The sequence below is a fragment of the Bos javanicus genome, chromosome 13, assembly GCF_032452875.1.
Source record: "Bos javanicus breed banteng chromosome 13, ARS-OSU_banteng_1.0, whole genome shotgun sequence".
Taxonomy (NCBI): domain Eukaryota; kingdom Metazoa; phylum Chordata; class Mammalia; order Artiodactyla; family Bovidae; genus Bos; species Bos javanicus.
Window position 1 is genome coordinate 6,577,873 of NC_083880.1, and position 16,141 is coordinate 6,594,013.

General features: G+C 45.2%; 1 protein-coding gene across 1 annotated transcript in view; it reads left to right on the plus strand.

Annotated features, from left to right (window-relative positions):
• Window positions 1-16,141, plus strand: part of SPTLC3 (serine palmitoyltransferase long chain base subunit 3) — a 148,076-nt gene that overhangs the window by 127,582 nt on the left and 4,353 nt on the right. The window contains exons 10-11 of the mRNA XM_061435620.1: window positions 6,997-7,132; window positions 14,059-14,188. Of these exons, the coding sequence (XP_061291604.1) occupies window positions 6,997-7,132; window positions 14,059-14,188 (266 nt within the window). The remainder of the gene's footprint in view (window positions 1-6,996; window positions 7,133-14,058; window positions 14,189-16,141) is intronic.

Genomic DNA, 16,141 nt, shown 5'->3' on the forward strand with positions numbered 1-16,141 from the left:
GCCTGGCAAACACTTTGAGAACCGGAGAGTTTGAATACTGTATACCCTGCCTCAAAGGGGCTGCCGAGGGGCTTCTTCCATGTGCACCGTCGCTTGGAGCCCTTTCAAGGAACTCCAAGAAGCCGATTTTCAGCCACAATCTCTCCTTGGCCACAGCCGTCGCTGCAGCCCCTCTCTCACCCATTTCTGCTGCCACCCTGGCCTCCTCCTGTGCCTGGCCACCTCCAGCCTTCCCTTACACGCTGCAATCTCCTCTCCCGAAACCCCCTCAGAACATGGCGTACCCCGTTTGTAATGCTGCCTGGACTCTCTAGTGCCCACCAGCTCCTAGGCTGGCAACTATAGCCCTCTGGGTCTTATTCCCCTGACCTTTCTCCTGACGGTGAACCAAATGTTCTGGGCAAGTGGGCTACCGAGCCCCCTCTGGTGCAAAAGGTGTGTTCTGGCCACCTCCGGGGTCTTTGCTCCAAACTCCCAGAGCATTTCTTCCACAGGGCATTCAATTTTCCACCGTTTGTGATTATTATATTAATTTTCATCATCTATAAGCTCCTTGAAAACAGTAGACACGTTTGTCTTTTAACCCACCACACAGCAGCCACCGCAGTGAAAAGCAGTAAGTAGCATTCTCCCCAAAGTCCCAGGAGACAGATCGTTACCATCCCCACTTAACAGAGCAGTAAATTAATGCTCAGACACGAGTGACTTGCTCATCTTCATGGCAAAGAGAAAAGGGTGGATGGAAGCTGACACACGGATCTGTAGATGGAGCAGAAAAACGCAAAAATACTCGGAGACAAAATTGCTCTCCAGGGTCTTCAATTAGAATCACCCTTATTACCTTCATAGAATCAACAGCCACAATAATTCATGACTACAAGGGCTGGTTTTGAACTAGGGTAACACCACAGTCACTCAGGGGAAGGCTTTCAAGAAGGTCCACACCAGTCCTGCTGGAGCAGAATCTCTGCAGATGGGGACTTACCCCTGAGTATCCTAGAAAACAAAAAATTCCCTGAGGACTCTGGTGTGCTCCCCTATTTAAGAATCACCAATTCACAAGGTTCCCAGAAGACTCCAGCCTCCCAAGTTACCCTCATTCCCCATCATTAGTAACTTTCTCAGGAACTGCTCTCTATTTAAATGCAAATTAAAATTAAATCATATCACGTATTCTGTAAGGATTCAAGAAGCACTGCTGTGTGACAGGCCTGCTGACTGCCTCTATCTGTCTTACAGCCCTTCTCCCGTGTCTATTATCTGATATCTGCCCAGTCTACTGGTAGACTCTGTGCACACCCTAAGTTGCTGCAGTCATGTCTGTTTGTGACTCCGTGGACTGTAGCCCTCCAGGCTCCTCTGTCCATGGGATTCCCCAGGCAAGAATACTGGAGTGGGTTGCACGCCCTCCTCCAGGATGTCTTCCCAACCCAGGGATCAAACCTGTGTCTTTTATGTCTCCTGCATTGGCAGGTGGGTTCTTTACCACTAGCAACACCTCGGAAGCACTAACTGGTAGATTATTTCTTGCCTAACTGGTAGATTATTGTACAGCCCTAGAATTTTTTATCTTCTCCTCCTTATTAGCAGCTGGCCCTTCTCTGATACACAGTGAAGGCTTTTCATTTGTGAAATGTATGAACCCATGAATCTTGGGACTCATACCTCATCGGGAATAAGTTTAACAGCTTCTTCAAAGAGCAGACTCTGATAAACTCGATGGCGCCACCAATGTCCGGGTCCACCGGGTAACGCAAAAGCCATCTCCCAGCCTCAGTCTCCTCGTCTGTGAAGGGGACCCAAAAGCACAGAGCCTGACTCATAGTAGCTGCACGAGGGATGCTCATTCTTACCTCTCCTTGTGGATTAAGCCCCAGACGGTGTCTTTGAGCCGCGAGTGGCTTGGTAGAGGCACGGAAACGAAAGCGTCCAGCCTGCCCAGTCCCACTCCTGCGTGTATTAATGCCACTCCTGCGTGTATTAATGGGGGCATGGAGAGGCCTGGGCAGTCCTTGGCACATGTGCGTGTGAGCATAACACACACTGTAACCTTGGAATCTGGACATCAAAAGGGAGCGCTTCAGCGCCTGATAAAAACGTGTGTTCCTTTCCGCAAACCACTCCAAACCCTGTTTTCGCCATCCCACTGGGAAGCTTGTCACTGCTAATGTGATTCTTATGATTCTTGCTGCTCTGTAGCCTCTTGATCTTTCCTGAGATCTCCCTGCCCCAGAGTGTGTTGGAAACAAAATGTCCTGTCTGGTGTCCAGAGCTTAAAATAACAGACCTTGGGTTTCTGCTGCCACGTTGAAATTTTACTCCAAGATCTCTCCCCAGCACCGCCGCCCCTGCCCCTCCCTGTGCCTGGAGGAGAAGCCTAGTGTGAGCATCAGACAAATGAATGGAAGGGAGGGGTAGGCCATGGAGGGTTGGGGTGGGAGCGGAGGGGCAGGGGAGACCTTCTGAGGCCACTGCTGGGGCACCCTGGAGGATCAATTTGGTTGTTGAGAAAGATCAACTTCTTAAACTGTGCGACAGGTTTTAAGGGAAGATTCTACCCACCACCCTTTCCCAGCACAGCTGCCAAGAAGCAGGTTTGAGGTCTCCCAGTCTGCATTCTGCACTGGAGGGGAGCGCCATGGGTGTCTCTGTATGTGCCCTTTTCAACCTGGGGCGTAAAATGAGTCCCCGCCACGGCATCTGGGTCTATGCACATTTCCTCTGTTAGACAGTTAGCTTGAAAAGTCTGCAGAAAATAGAGTGTGTCATTGGTATTGGCTGGCAAATGCGCCAGAGCCTTACAGAGGGAAATGCCTTTCTCTTTCTTGCCAGCCGATGGTTCAACAGAGAAGAAATTTTCCTTCTTTAGCTTCTGACAGGTCATTCTGGGCATGTCCTCTGTCCACAGTGCCTCCTGGCCCTCTGAAGATTGAGTTGTCCCAAGCATATTTTTGGAAACTCCACTGATGATTGTTTTTATTAGGGGACTGCACGGCTTTGTAGTGGGACGCTTAGGGTTTTATTTGTTTTCCTTCCCCGGCCCCAGCTGTTTTTGTTTTAACAGCATTGGAGAGAAGGTTAAACCCAGTCCATCCCTCAAGTCGGCAGAGCTAGAAACCCGAGTGGGCCGAATGGCACCCTACAGGTCATCTGCCCAGCTGGGTCCATCCCTGACCTTATCCAGCCTCACAGGAGGGGCGAGGTTGACAGTGGGGTTGATCTCCAGTCAAGTGAGCATTTTGGAGCTGATAACTGTTCGGGAGCAAGTCACCTCCCAAATGTACCGCTGGAGACCCCAGGCGTTCAATAACTGCTGGGATGTCATCTTGCCAAACAAGAGGCAAGGACATATGCCCGTCTTTTTACTTTCCATGTCCCACCAAGGAGCATGACTCAGCCAAGACACAGCCAAACACAGCCACCCGTGGCCTTGGGGCTGAACTGCTAATGGCCATAGTTTCTGAAACACCGAGTTTCCTTGGCTGCACCTGGTGAAAGCCAAACTCATGCTTGGTCTCATTCCCAGAGATGCCAATTTCATTGGTCTGGGGTACAGTCCGGGCATGGGGCTCTGCCAAGCTCTCTAGATGCTCCCAAGTGCCACTGAGGCTGCTGAGAACTGCTGCTAATGGAAAAATGTAACTAACCTTGTAAATATCTGTTTCCCAGACACAGTACTAAGCATGTTCCTGCATTAACCCCTTTATTGCTCCAAGTCTTCCTGTGAAATAAGTTTATTTATTTCCAGGTAAAACTGAGGTTTTAAAGCCTTAAGTCGTCCACGTGGAGTTTGGAGTTTCCTAGTCCATTTAACTCCAGGGCTTATTCCTTTTCCAGAGAACCAAGAATCTAGCAAAATAACACAATTGCATAAGCTCTCCAGCACTCTACATAAGAGATCTCACCCCTAACTTATTTATCTGGGCAGGGCCTCCCCTGTCTTCTCTGTAATAGGCTGAAGGAGAATCAAAAAGTATTTAACTAGGGACCTTATGTGTTGCAAAGGGAAGGTCATTACCATGCCCAGTCTTCATCCAGGACCCCTGTATGAAACGACAAGTGCAAAAATTCTTTCTACTTTGACAAAGTGCTTTTCAAACAAGAAGCTCAAAGTACAGCATAATTAATCAAATCCCCCGCATCCTGTAGATGAGTAGCATTTTATATGTACAAATCTCTCTCTGCCTCCAGGCCCTCCAACAGTAGGAGAATGTTTCCAATTTTCAGAAGTGAGCAATAGAGTAATTGAAAGGAGCTATATCTTGGCCAGCTCAAAAGACGTCAAGCCATCTATAGTAGCCCTATGTGAGAAAAAGCGGTGTCCACAAAGTGTGTCATAATGGCTTGCCTGCCATGCTATGCTGCATGCTTCAAAGAGGGAAAAGACGGCAAGAATAAAAGATCCAGTTCTTAAGAGTCAGCTGCCCCTGTGATCAATATTCTGATCCATCTGGTCAACTCTCCAAAGGATCTAGAAGCCAGAAAGTAATGACATTAGCTGGTGATCCAGTTACATGGGTTAATCAAGGCAGAGAGGACAGACGGGGCCGATTAAGTAGCAGGGCAGCTCAATGATGGATGAGTCATTATGGGCAAGTGCAAAGATAATGCCATTGGGAAAAGCAATATAGTCATTCAGGTACTTCCAGACCAGGAAATCCTTCTAGTCCTAGAGGGGGATCATTTAGGAAGTATCAGACCCAGCCTGATGAACTCATCTATTCATTGTACAGCTAACCATCAACAGAAGAGCTGAACGCACAAGAGGACGAGCCATATGGAATACATTTTGAAGACTGGGATGTATATCTGTGCCTTCATTTGGAACACCTTTTTTTTTTTATTTTATTTTATTGACGTATAGTTGATTTGCAATGCTGTGTTAGTTTTAGGTGTACAGCAAATTGATTCAGGTATACATGTAGATGTATACATTTGTTTTTAGATTCGCTTCTCATAGGTCATCACAGAACATTGAGTGGTTCCCTGTGCTATTAGTATATAGTAGATCCTCGTTGGTTATCCATCTTATGTATAGTCGTATGTGTACATTCATCCCAAGCTCTTGATTTATTCCCTCGATGTTTCCCCTTTAGTAACCATAAGTCTGTTTTTTGTGTCTGTTTCTGTTTTGTAAATAAGTTCATTTGTATCTGAATCACCTTCTTTAAGCAAGTCATAGTCCAGCCCCTCTTTTCTGATCCACAATACCCCCTGCTCCTATGTTCTCATCTTCCTAAGCACGCACAGTTTCAATGTATGGATGAAGAAAATTTTTTGAAGTAATGACAAATATTTTTCTTCTTCACTTCTAGTTCTGTCCTTCGAATCGCTTCCTCTCTGTACCAGAAGACACTTCAGCATGTTCCAAAACAATTCTTTTTTTTTTTTTTAAAGCACAAAAGAGGCTGTGTCTATGCAACAAAATTTATGCAAATGGTTCTACACCTCTCCAAGTCCCTTTCCTGGATTCATGTTGCAAATCTGAAATTTTAGGGGAGAGAGCTTATTGTTTCAGGAAGGTGGGTAGGAAACTAAAAGCCCGTATGAATGAAGGTAAACTATACCTGTAACTAACTGTTTCTTTAAAACCAAGTCCCAGCTAGGAACCCTCAAAGCAACAGGTATCCATGAGCGCCATATTAATGACGCCAGTGAATGCCAGTTCTCGTGACTTCTTTTCCCTCCCTGATTGTTCTGCTTTTGTCTCCCTTTTAAGCTCCTCTTCCCAAGCACTCAATGCTGGATTCTCCAATCCCTGTACTTCTGGTTTTTCAGACAATCTACTCACTTGTTCCTTCTATCTTGCCCTGCCCTCAACCACTTCTTGCTGGTTCTCAACCATTCTGTTTTTTCTACAAACTATAGGACCGTTGCATCTGTTTTCTGGGTGAGGAATTCCCTCCTCTTTATTTTGGTAACCTTTGTCTATCTTTCAGATCTCAGTTCACTCATCACGCGTTGCTTTCCTCGGACTTGGTCTAAGCTCTCCACTGTGGACTCCCAAATACCACACGGCATTCGTTACCACCCTCGTCAGAGTTGCAACTTTACATTCATTTGTGATTATTTGATTCATGCCTGTCTCCCCCAGGAGACTGTTTCTATCTCTTTTCTCTCGTTGCTCCTGACTGACCTTGCACTGCCCACTTCTCTACTTCATGGCTACCCTAGTTTCTACTGACCAATGATTTCCTCTGTCTCATAGATTCCAGTAATACACTTTTCTCTCAATTCCCATCATTTTTTGTTTTTCATCCAGTTGTTGATTCTCTCTAAATTTTTTATAGTCATGCTCTACTAGCAAGACAGTCTTACTGGTTTAATTCATATGTATTATCTCTTTGGCAAAGTTCTCATGAGAGACCCACTCACAGCTCCCGGGGCAGCAGCCAAATGAACCAAGCGTATCCTTCATCCACGGGCTGTTGCCAGCCTGGGGGATAGGTCAGCTTTCTGAAGAAAGTATAACAAACAAGGTGTTTTCTCCCTCATGGTCTGCTTTCTGAGGACTGGCAGAGCTGGGGAGGGATCTTCCTGGAGAATGAGGATGCGGGAAGGGGTGAAGAGTAATGACAGAAAAGAAGAGGGATAGTTGAGATTTGCAACAATCTCCTTCTTGGTTGGTGTTCTGTTTCCTGTCACATTCCCTTCCCCTGAACTAACGTGTCTATAGCACTTAGCAGATTCCACACACTGTGGGTACCTAGTAAATAGGAGTTCACCTCCTTTGTTCTGGCGAGACACACTTCCTGCTCCCCTGCTGCCCTGCAGCCTAGCATGACTGTAGTTGGCAGCAGTGGCCAGCAGCACCATCCCCCAGACCCTGTCTTCCAGGCGCAGGGCAGGTCCCGGGCATCAGTGCCCACCCTGCCCACCAGGACATCTTTGCCCATCCTGCTCTGACCCTCCTCCAGCCCTTAATGCAGGCCTGCAGAAAGACTTAACAGCACTTGCCAAGACAGTCTGATGGATTTCACGCCTATTTCCTTCCAGGGCTGCAGAGAGTACAGCAACTGGCAAAAAATACAAGATACTTCAGACAGAGACTAAGCAAAATGGGATTCATTGTGTATGGCAACGAAGAGTCTCCTGTGGTCCCCCTGCTCCTTTACATGCCTGCGAAAGTAGCGTGAGTATCCAGCAGACCCCCACCATAACACCTAAGCCCCAGGGTGATCTGATGGAGATGGCGCTCCGACACCAGGGGACTCTTTCAGCGCAGATGCTGCTTTGCATCTTGCGCAAGATGCTAAGCTCAAAACTCACTTGTCCAGTTTCTCAGAAGTCACAAGGTCTTGTGGGAAGGGAGCCAGGTGCTGCGGCCCACCATTTCCACGCTCTGTGAATTGGGCGAAACCACTTGCTGCCTGAGGCCTCAGCTATAAATGAACAAGGGTCCTGCCCTTCCTCCTGCCCCAAGATCTTTCTCAGGGAGAACCTCAAAAGACCCTCTCTCCCAACATTCAAAAACAACATGACTAGGCTCTGTGCACTCTCCCGTTGAACTCTCATAGCCATCCTCCAAAGAAGGCAGCCTCATGTGTGGGGAAACTGAGGCTGAGAGCAGTTAAACAGCTTTCCAAAGTCAAGACCAAGTGTAGGAAAACCAAAAGGCCAACCCAAACTTAGGCTCTTGCTCCAAAGCTCTTGCTCCCAACACCAAATTTTAATACCTCTCCTGTAAGCCGACTTCAGGCTCTTTTCCACTGATTGTGACTCTGAAATTGAGCATTAGTAACAAATGCATAAAGAGAAAAAAAAATGACTTTTTCTCAATATGGTGTTAATGAGTTTTTCCAGGAGTCATTCTCCAATCTGCTAGACATGAATGAACTCTGTGATTAAAAAGAAATTAACTAAAATCTTTTCTAAATATAAAATATTTGTGTGTCTGACCCAGCACATGGGAGAAAGTAATTATCAACAGATGTTCATCAGATTCTGGAGGTCCTGACACTCCTTTAACACAACCGTATTGTTGGAACGTTCTATTTGATTCTCTGACAGTCTAGGTTGATTGGCAGACTATTAGAAGTAGTATAGAAAAGAAGCTCTGGGGCTATTTGTTGAAAACTCATGATGGTTAGGACTGCGTTAAACATTCCTAAAAGATGGTTTCTTTGATGTCCACTCTCACGTCATTTCGCCAGGGCCTCGTGCACCACCGTTGTCCACCACTGAGCCCTTTGTTTGTGGATCTGGGTCAGGAAATCAGCGCTTGGGGTGGCCCAGAAGACAGGGTGCTTCGGGAACGCCACAGGACACTGCTCTGTGCTGATGGCGGGGAGCGGGGACAACGGTGATTCCGAGCGGCAGATACCCCAAAGCCCTCTAGCATCTGGTCTTGGATGGCACGGAAAAAGTCCACATTTACTCAGAGTGGCCAGGGAAGTGGCGTGTTCCGACTCCACGCTTAGCCCATGCTTATCTAATACCTTATGATTTGCTCAAATGAAAACACCAGAAGTAAGCTTGCTTTATTTTAGAATGCGTCAAGTACACAATACTGGAGGGTGGTGTTAGGGAGTATGCTTGATATTTGATGATGGAAGCTGGAATTAGAACCTCAACAGGATGGGAAGTTGAGTCCATCTAATGAGAAGAGCCCACGACAAACAAAACAAATGCACTTAAGTGCATGGTGACAGAATGAAAGAGAGTTCTTCTCCTGCTTTATATGACAGGAGTCCTGACTTGGCAAAGCTAATGTGAAAAACGAAAGTAAAACTGAGAAGGAGTTTCCTGGAAAAGTTGTGTTCTAGAGTATAATGAGATGTTTGGAATGAAAAAGAATTTTCATTCTGTCTCTTCCTCATTAAACCAAACTTCTGAATCCCTGATTTTCTCATATTGAAAATGAGATATATCAGGGTACATTGGCCAGTAGTGGGATTGCTGGGTCATATGGTAGTTTTATTCCTAGCTTTTTAAGGAATTTCCATACTGTTCTCCATAGTGGTTGTATCAACTTACATTCCCACCAAGAGTGCAAGAGGGTTCCCTTTTTCTTCATACCCTCTCCAGTGTTTATTGTTTATAGATTTTTTTAATGATAGCCCTTCTGACCAGTGTGAGGTGATACTTCATGGTAATTTTTATTTGCATTTCTCTAATGATAAGCAACATTGAGCATCTTTATACCCTGCTGCTGCTGCTAAGTCGCGTCAGTCATGTCCGACTCTGTGCGACCCCATAGACGGCTGCCCACCAGGCTCCCCCAACCCTGGGATTCTCCAGGCAAGAACACTGGAGTGGGTTGCCATTTCCTTCTCCAATGCATGAAAGTGAAAAAATAAAGTGAAGTCGCTCAGTCGTGTCTGACTCCTAGCGACCCCATGGACTGCAGCCCACCAGGCCCTTCCATCCATGTGATTTTCCAGGCAGGAGTACTGGAGTGGGGTGCCATTGCCTTCTCCTCTTTATACCCTGAGAAGATCATAATTCAAAAAGATGCATGATGCATGTACCCCAGTGTTCATTGCAGCACAGTTTACAATAGCCAGAACCTGGAAGCAACCTAGATGTCCATTGACAGATGAATGGATAAAGAAGTTATGGTACATATATACAGTGGAATATTGTGCTGTGCCAAGTCACTCAGGCATGTCTGACTCTTTACGATCCCATGGACTGTAGCCTGCCAGGCTCCTCTGTCCACAGGGATTTTCCAGGCAAGAATACTGGAGTGGGTTGCCATGCCATCCTCCAGGGTCTCTTCCCAACCCAAGGTTCGAACCCATGTCTCCCATATTGCAAGCAGATTCTTTACCATCTGAGCCACCAGGGAAGCCCAATGGAATATTATTCAGCCAGTAAAAAGAACAAATTTGAGTTCGTTGAAATGAGATGGATGAACCTTGTGTCTATTATACAGCATTAAATAAGTCATTAAAAAATATCACATATTAACACATGTATATGGAATCTAGAAAAATGGTACTGATGAAGCTATTTGCGGGGAAAGAATAAAGACTGTGAAAATAGAGGGGGAAGGAGAGTGGGGATGAAGTAAGAAAGCAGCACTGGCACGTGAACACTACCATGTGCACGCTACCGTGTGCAAAACAGATGGCTAGTGGGAAGCTGTGGTGTAACACAGGGAGCTCAGTCCGGTGCTCTGAGGATGGGAGAGGGGAGGGAGGGGACACGTGTGTAATTATGGCTGATTCAAGTTGTGCAGTGGAAACCAAACAACATCATAAGACAATTATCTTCCAATTAAACATAAATTTTAAAAAAGAAAGAAAATGGGATTGAATAGGACCTATTTCCTAACATCATTTGAAGATTAAACAAGATGAAGTGTATCAGCATTGGCATGTCACCTCTTACGGTCTACTCAGTGTTGGCTGTTATTTTTAATTGTATTAATAGTGCATATGAAGCACTTTGTATAGTGATTGAATAAGCACTCAGTGGTAGACATCATTATTACAACTACTTCTACCACTGTGGCTACAATGATTATTATTACTAGTTTCAACTGAGTGTAAGATTGAGTCATTGTGGTTGCATGTCTTTTTAAAATAATTACAATATTTTAAAAAATCTTTATTTTATACAAGATAAAGTAAAATAATTATTATCCTTTAATAAAAATAAAACTTCCAGGAAAAGAGTAGGAAAAGATCTTGCTATGTCCTGCATCAACTGGACCTTGGATGATATGTCGAATAATCTAATACCTTTCCATGTAAGATAGTTTTAAGGAGGAGCTAATATTGCTGAATGTTAATTATATGCTAAGGAAGGCTCTTAAACCCAATGTTCAGCCATTGAAGGTGGGATGCCTAGCTCGGGTTTACAAATGGAGACACCTAAATGCACAAAGTCAAAACTATTTTCTCAGTGTCACTCCTGTGGTAGGTACTAGAGCCCAGAGTTCAGGTCAGTTCCATTTGCCTCCTAAACCAGGGCTCTTTTCAGTGCACTGCACAGCCTCTCAAGCTTTAGTCCATGCGGGAAAATACACATCTCTTTAAAGCAAAGCGGAGTATAATTTAACCGTCCTTAATGTCATCATTGGTGAATCAAAAGGGCATGGATTAGTACAATGGGGGCTATACAATTAGCACCAAAAAAAATCTAATTATTTCTGTTGTTAAGGAAACTTAGAACAGTTTAGTTCCAAAAGGTAATGTTATCTATTGTTGGCAGGAGTAGCCATCCCCTGGTCTTGTTTTCTTCTCGGATATTCCTTCGATGGAAAGTTTATATGCAGAAAAGCTTTTGAAACAGAGGGTTAGTTGTCTCAGCCAGTGTCTGAACACTTTTTCCATTTGCTTATTTAAAAACCTTTGATTTTATTAAAGAACCGTGATTTCTTCACATTTCCCCCCACTGCAGAATAGAAATATGATCTCTAGCCAGGTATCCTTTTGAATAAAGTCTTACTGCAGCTCTACCACTGGACTCTTCTATGTAGTAGAGTAGAATGTGATTTCACTGATAAAAAATCACTTAAGTAATCAGAAGAATTGTATTTCGTATTTGGTGGAGGACTGACATTTTCCAGCCCCAGGCCTCATCATGTGCTTGGAGGATGGTGGTGCAGAAAATGCACTGATGCTGTGTTCAGTGCAAGGCGAATATTTTATTCTTCTTATTCAAGTAGTTTAGTTTCTTTCGGGCTGTGCCAGCTCTAATTTGATTTGGGGAGTACAAACCCAGAGGCTCATTATGCTGAACATTCAGAACAATCATATACATTAACTGAAGGAGGCTAGCTTTAGTTGTGTAAGTTGTAAGCTTTAAATTTAGACATGCTCCAGGGAGGCCTCAGATTAACCTAATGAATCAACAGGCATATATTTCACTCTACATTCTTTGGCAAAACTCACTTCCTCTGGTACAAAGAGGAAAGTGCAGACAGTGAAAATGGTCTTTGGGGAGTCCCGACCAGAAATCATGGGTCAGGTGGTTTGTACTCTAGCGATAAAAGCTCTTGACTTATTTCTCAGACAATTACAAGCTCTCATCCTGTGCAGTTCCGTGGGCAGCCTTCCATAGGGTGATCAAGAAAGAGAAAGAATGGCCGGTTTTCAAGCTTCCTCAGTTAGAAAGCTCCATCTCCTTGCAACCTTCCCAAATCAAAGGCTGAATCTCGCCTTGCCCGAGCCAGGGGGCCAGAGAGGCTGTGTTTGGTGGTCCCTGTAATCTCCATCGCTTCCTTTGATAACCCGCCTTCTGCCCGAGGAAACCTAAAAGCCGTCAGCTAAACAGGAGGAGAAGGAGAGACCCCACAACCTTCCTCTCTGTGGCTGCATAGAGGATTCTTCCTGAAACTCAGGGTTTCTGTGGTGCTGTCAGCTTCCAGCCTAAAATAAGACACCCGCAAAGGAGAAGGAAATGGCAACCCACTCCAGTATTCTTGCCTGGAAAATCCCTGGACGGAGGAACCTGGCAGACTACAGTCCCTGGGGTGACAGAGTCGGACATGACTTAGCGACTAAACAACAACCACCGCCTCTTAAAGCTTAGAAGATCTGAGACCTTTACCCCACTTGTGGGCAGAGCTTCTCAAGCACAAAGGAGTCCTGTGGGGAGTGATGAGCACAGAGAGGGAAATACTTACTTACTTGGACGCACAAGCCTGTGCCTGAGGTTGGATCTCAGTGCAAGAAATTTACAGACTTCGGGAGCTCAGTATTCTAGAATCGTTACTGAGATTAGCTCTGAAATGGCACCCCGCTCCAGTACTCTTGCCTGGAAAATCCCATGGATGGCGGAGCCTGGTGGGCTGCAGTCCATGGGGTCCCTAAGAGTCGGACACGACTAAGCGACTTCACTTTCACTTTTCACTTTCATGCATTGGAGAAGGAAATAGCAAACCACTCCAGTGTTCTTGCCTGGAGAATCCCAGGGACGGGGGAGCCTGGTGGGCTGCCTTCTATGGGGTCGCACAGAGTCGGACACGACTGAAGCGACTTAGCAGCAGAAGTAGTTAAGGGAAAGGAATCCTAGCTTTAAAAGGTTTTACTCTGTATCACAGAGCTTTGAAATTCTATGACCTACGCCTCTAGGCTCCTACTAGAGAAAGACTCTGTGAGTGAACACTTCTTTCCCTCCCACCCTCCTCCCCATCCCCGCTTAGTCCAGCCAATGGGTTTATTATCCCTGAAGGCACACATAAAAAGTGAGAAGACCCTTGCTATTTCATATCTTTGGCTTGATGGAAAATAAAATCCTTGGCTCTGGAGAGAGAACGTGGCTTGGGGTTGTCTCCTGCAGACCCTCTGATCCTGATTCTGAAATTACAGTCACGAAGTAGAGGCTTATAAGAATCTCCACACTGTATTATCGGTACTGTATTAAGTATTGAAAGCATATAGGTTTGCATATAACAAATTGTTTCCTTATGTAATTGCATTGTGTTATGGTTCTTTTTATTGGAGTATAATTTCTTTACAATGCTGTGTTAGTTTCCATGTACAACACCATGAATCAGTCGTATGTATACATATATCCCCTTCCTCCTGAGCCCCACTCCCGCCCCACCCCCACCAATCCCACCCCTCTGAGTCATCACGGAGCACGGACTGGGCTCCTTGTGTAGACAGCAGCTTCTCATTAGCTGTCCATTTTACACAAGGTAATGAATATATGTCAATGCTACTCTCTCACTTCATCACACCCTCTCCTTTCCTCTGTGTCCACTAGTCCCTGCTCGAAGTCTGTGTCTCTATTCTCATCCTACAAGTGTGTTAGGGCTTTTATTCCTTAGGAACTCTACAGACAAAAAGTTTCCATATATGCAAATTTGTCCAACCAGGATCACGGTCGTGTCCATGTCCATCCGCATTTTCTGCTCAGTGTCGAAGACTGAACACACCATTGTCTAATGAACGGGCCATGTCCCACAAAATACACGCACAGTTATGGGTGCCACCAAGTGACTGGCTGCCACATTTCCTGGTCAATTGTATTTGACGGAAGTTTCATTACTTCAGTTATCTTCTACTTATTTTTTAAAAACAAAGTCATTAGCCACATTCCGTTTTTTGCAGTAGAATTTTGTCATGTCTCAGTTAACCTCCTTCTTAATCTTTCCCTTAGGGCTTTTGCAAGGCATCTATTAAACAGAAAAATCGGTGTGGTGGTCGTTGGATTTCCAGCTACGCCCCTTGCAGAAGCGCGGGCTCGGTTTTGTGTTTCAGCAGCACACACCCAGGAGATGCTGGACACGGTGAGTGCCCACGGCCCAGCAGAAGCAGTGGGATGGGGCCTCGGAGTCTGAGTGCCTTCTTTTACAGAGCTTGCTTGGGTTTCCGTGGATTTCTCTTGGATGGTGTAAGGAAACAACACCAATAACCCTCACTACTTAGAAAAAATAAGGGGATGGGGGAGGGGAGTCCCAGCAACGCACAACAATGTGATCAACTCGGCAGACAGAAAAGAAAACCAACCCAGGGAAGACTTGAGTCAAGTCAGTGTTTCGGTTTCACAGCAAACACTGACTGAGAAGCCAGACGTCTGCTCTTGGCTTCTTCTTAAATGCTGATGCTGATTTCTTGTGCTGTTTCAGCAGCAATTGCCTACACCCTGGCACTGGTCAGAGCCACTACATCCATCACAAGAAAATAGGACCCAAATAAGCCACATTTGGAAAGCCAACAGCAGACAGACCTATTGTAAAAGCTCATCCTACCTGGGATGCAAAGGATTTCAAAACCATTTTACCATTTTACTGTCCTTAAATTTCAATCTCTGTATGAATGAATACTACCAGATCCAAGCCAGGTCAGTCAGTTTGGAATTGATGAAACTGTCTCATAAAAATCAATGCAGTTTAGCAAACGCTATCAGATGTCTGCTCTATGCAAAACTCTGGGGCAAAAAGTCTAAGAGGACGTACTATAAACAGGCACCTCATAATCATACCAGAGAGAATAAATTCACCTAGTGAAGAATGACAACCGCAGGACAGACACTCTAGATGACAATCTAGTGAAGATAACTGCAGGAGCGTGGAAGTGCAGCGAGTCATCACATGTAAGGAGCTATTTGAGCAAAATAAGAGATGATGAGGTCAAGGGCAATGGGAGCAAAAGAAATGAATCTAGGAACAGACATTATGCATGCATGGATCTGCCAAGACTTGGCAAATATTTGGATGCAGGACACATGTGGGCCAGGGAATCAAGGATAATCCAAGGTCTCTAGTCCTCTAGTGAATGAAGGACAGCAGAGCCAAGTTACTAGGAAATAAGGGTATGTGGCAAAGAATAGCAAATCATCAGAAGGACTAGGGGAATCAAATGAGCTCAGTTGTAGACAGGTAGGGATTACATGTCTATGAGCCATTGTTGGGAAAGTTCCACTATTATACATAGGATGGATAAATAGCAAGGACCTACTGTATAGCACAGGGAACTATACTCAATATTCTGGGACAAACCATAATGGAAAAGAATGTGAAAAACAATATATGTATGTATAACTGAATCACTCTGCTGTGTAGAGAAAGTTAATACAACACTGTAAACCAACTATACTTTAACAAAATTTTTAAAAAGGAAAATCCAATTCTAGAGCTTAGGATAACACGCAAGACTGGAGTTGCTGTAATGTGAGGAACTAAGGGGAGATCCGGGCTTCCCAGGTGGCTCGGTTGGTAAAGAGTCTGCCTGCAATGCGGGAGACCTGGGTTTGATCCCTGGATTGGGAAGATCCCCTTGAGAAGGAAGTGGCAACCCACTCCAGTATTCTGGCCTGGAGAATTCCATGGACAGAGGAGCCTGGTGGGCTACAGTCCATGAGTCACAAGGAGTTGGACATGACTGAGTGCCTTTCACTTCACTTCAAGGGGAGATCACTAAAGTCAATGGTAGAAGAAAGAATTGTCCAAATATAAGTACATGAGCCAAAGGCAGACTCCAGAAGTGCCTGCATCTGTGGGTGGATACAGGAATCACAGATGAGGAGCTGGGCTCAGATGAAGCTCAGTTCATTTCAGTTCAGTCACCCAGTCATGTTCAACTCTTTGCGACCCCATGAACCACAGCACACCAGGCCTCCCTGTCCATCACCAACTCCTGGAGTTCACCCAAACCCATGTCCATTGAGTCGGTGATGCCATCCAACCATCTCAGCCTCAGAGTCAGATGTGACTTAGTGACTCAACAACAAGAATAACAAA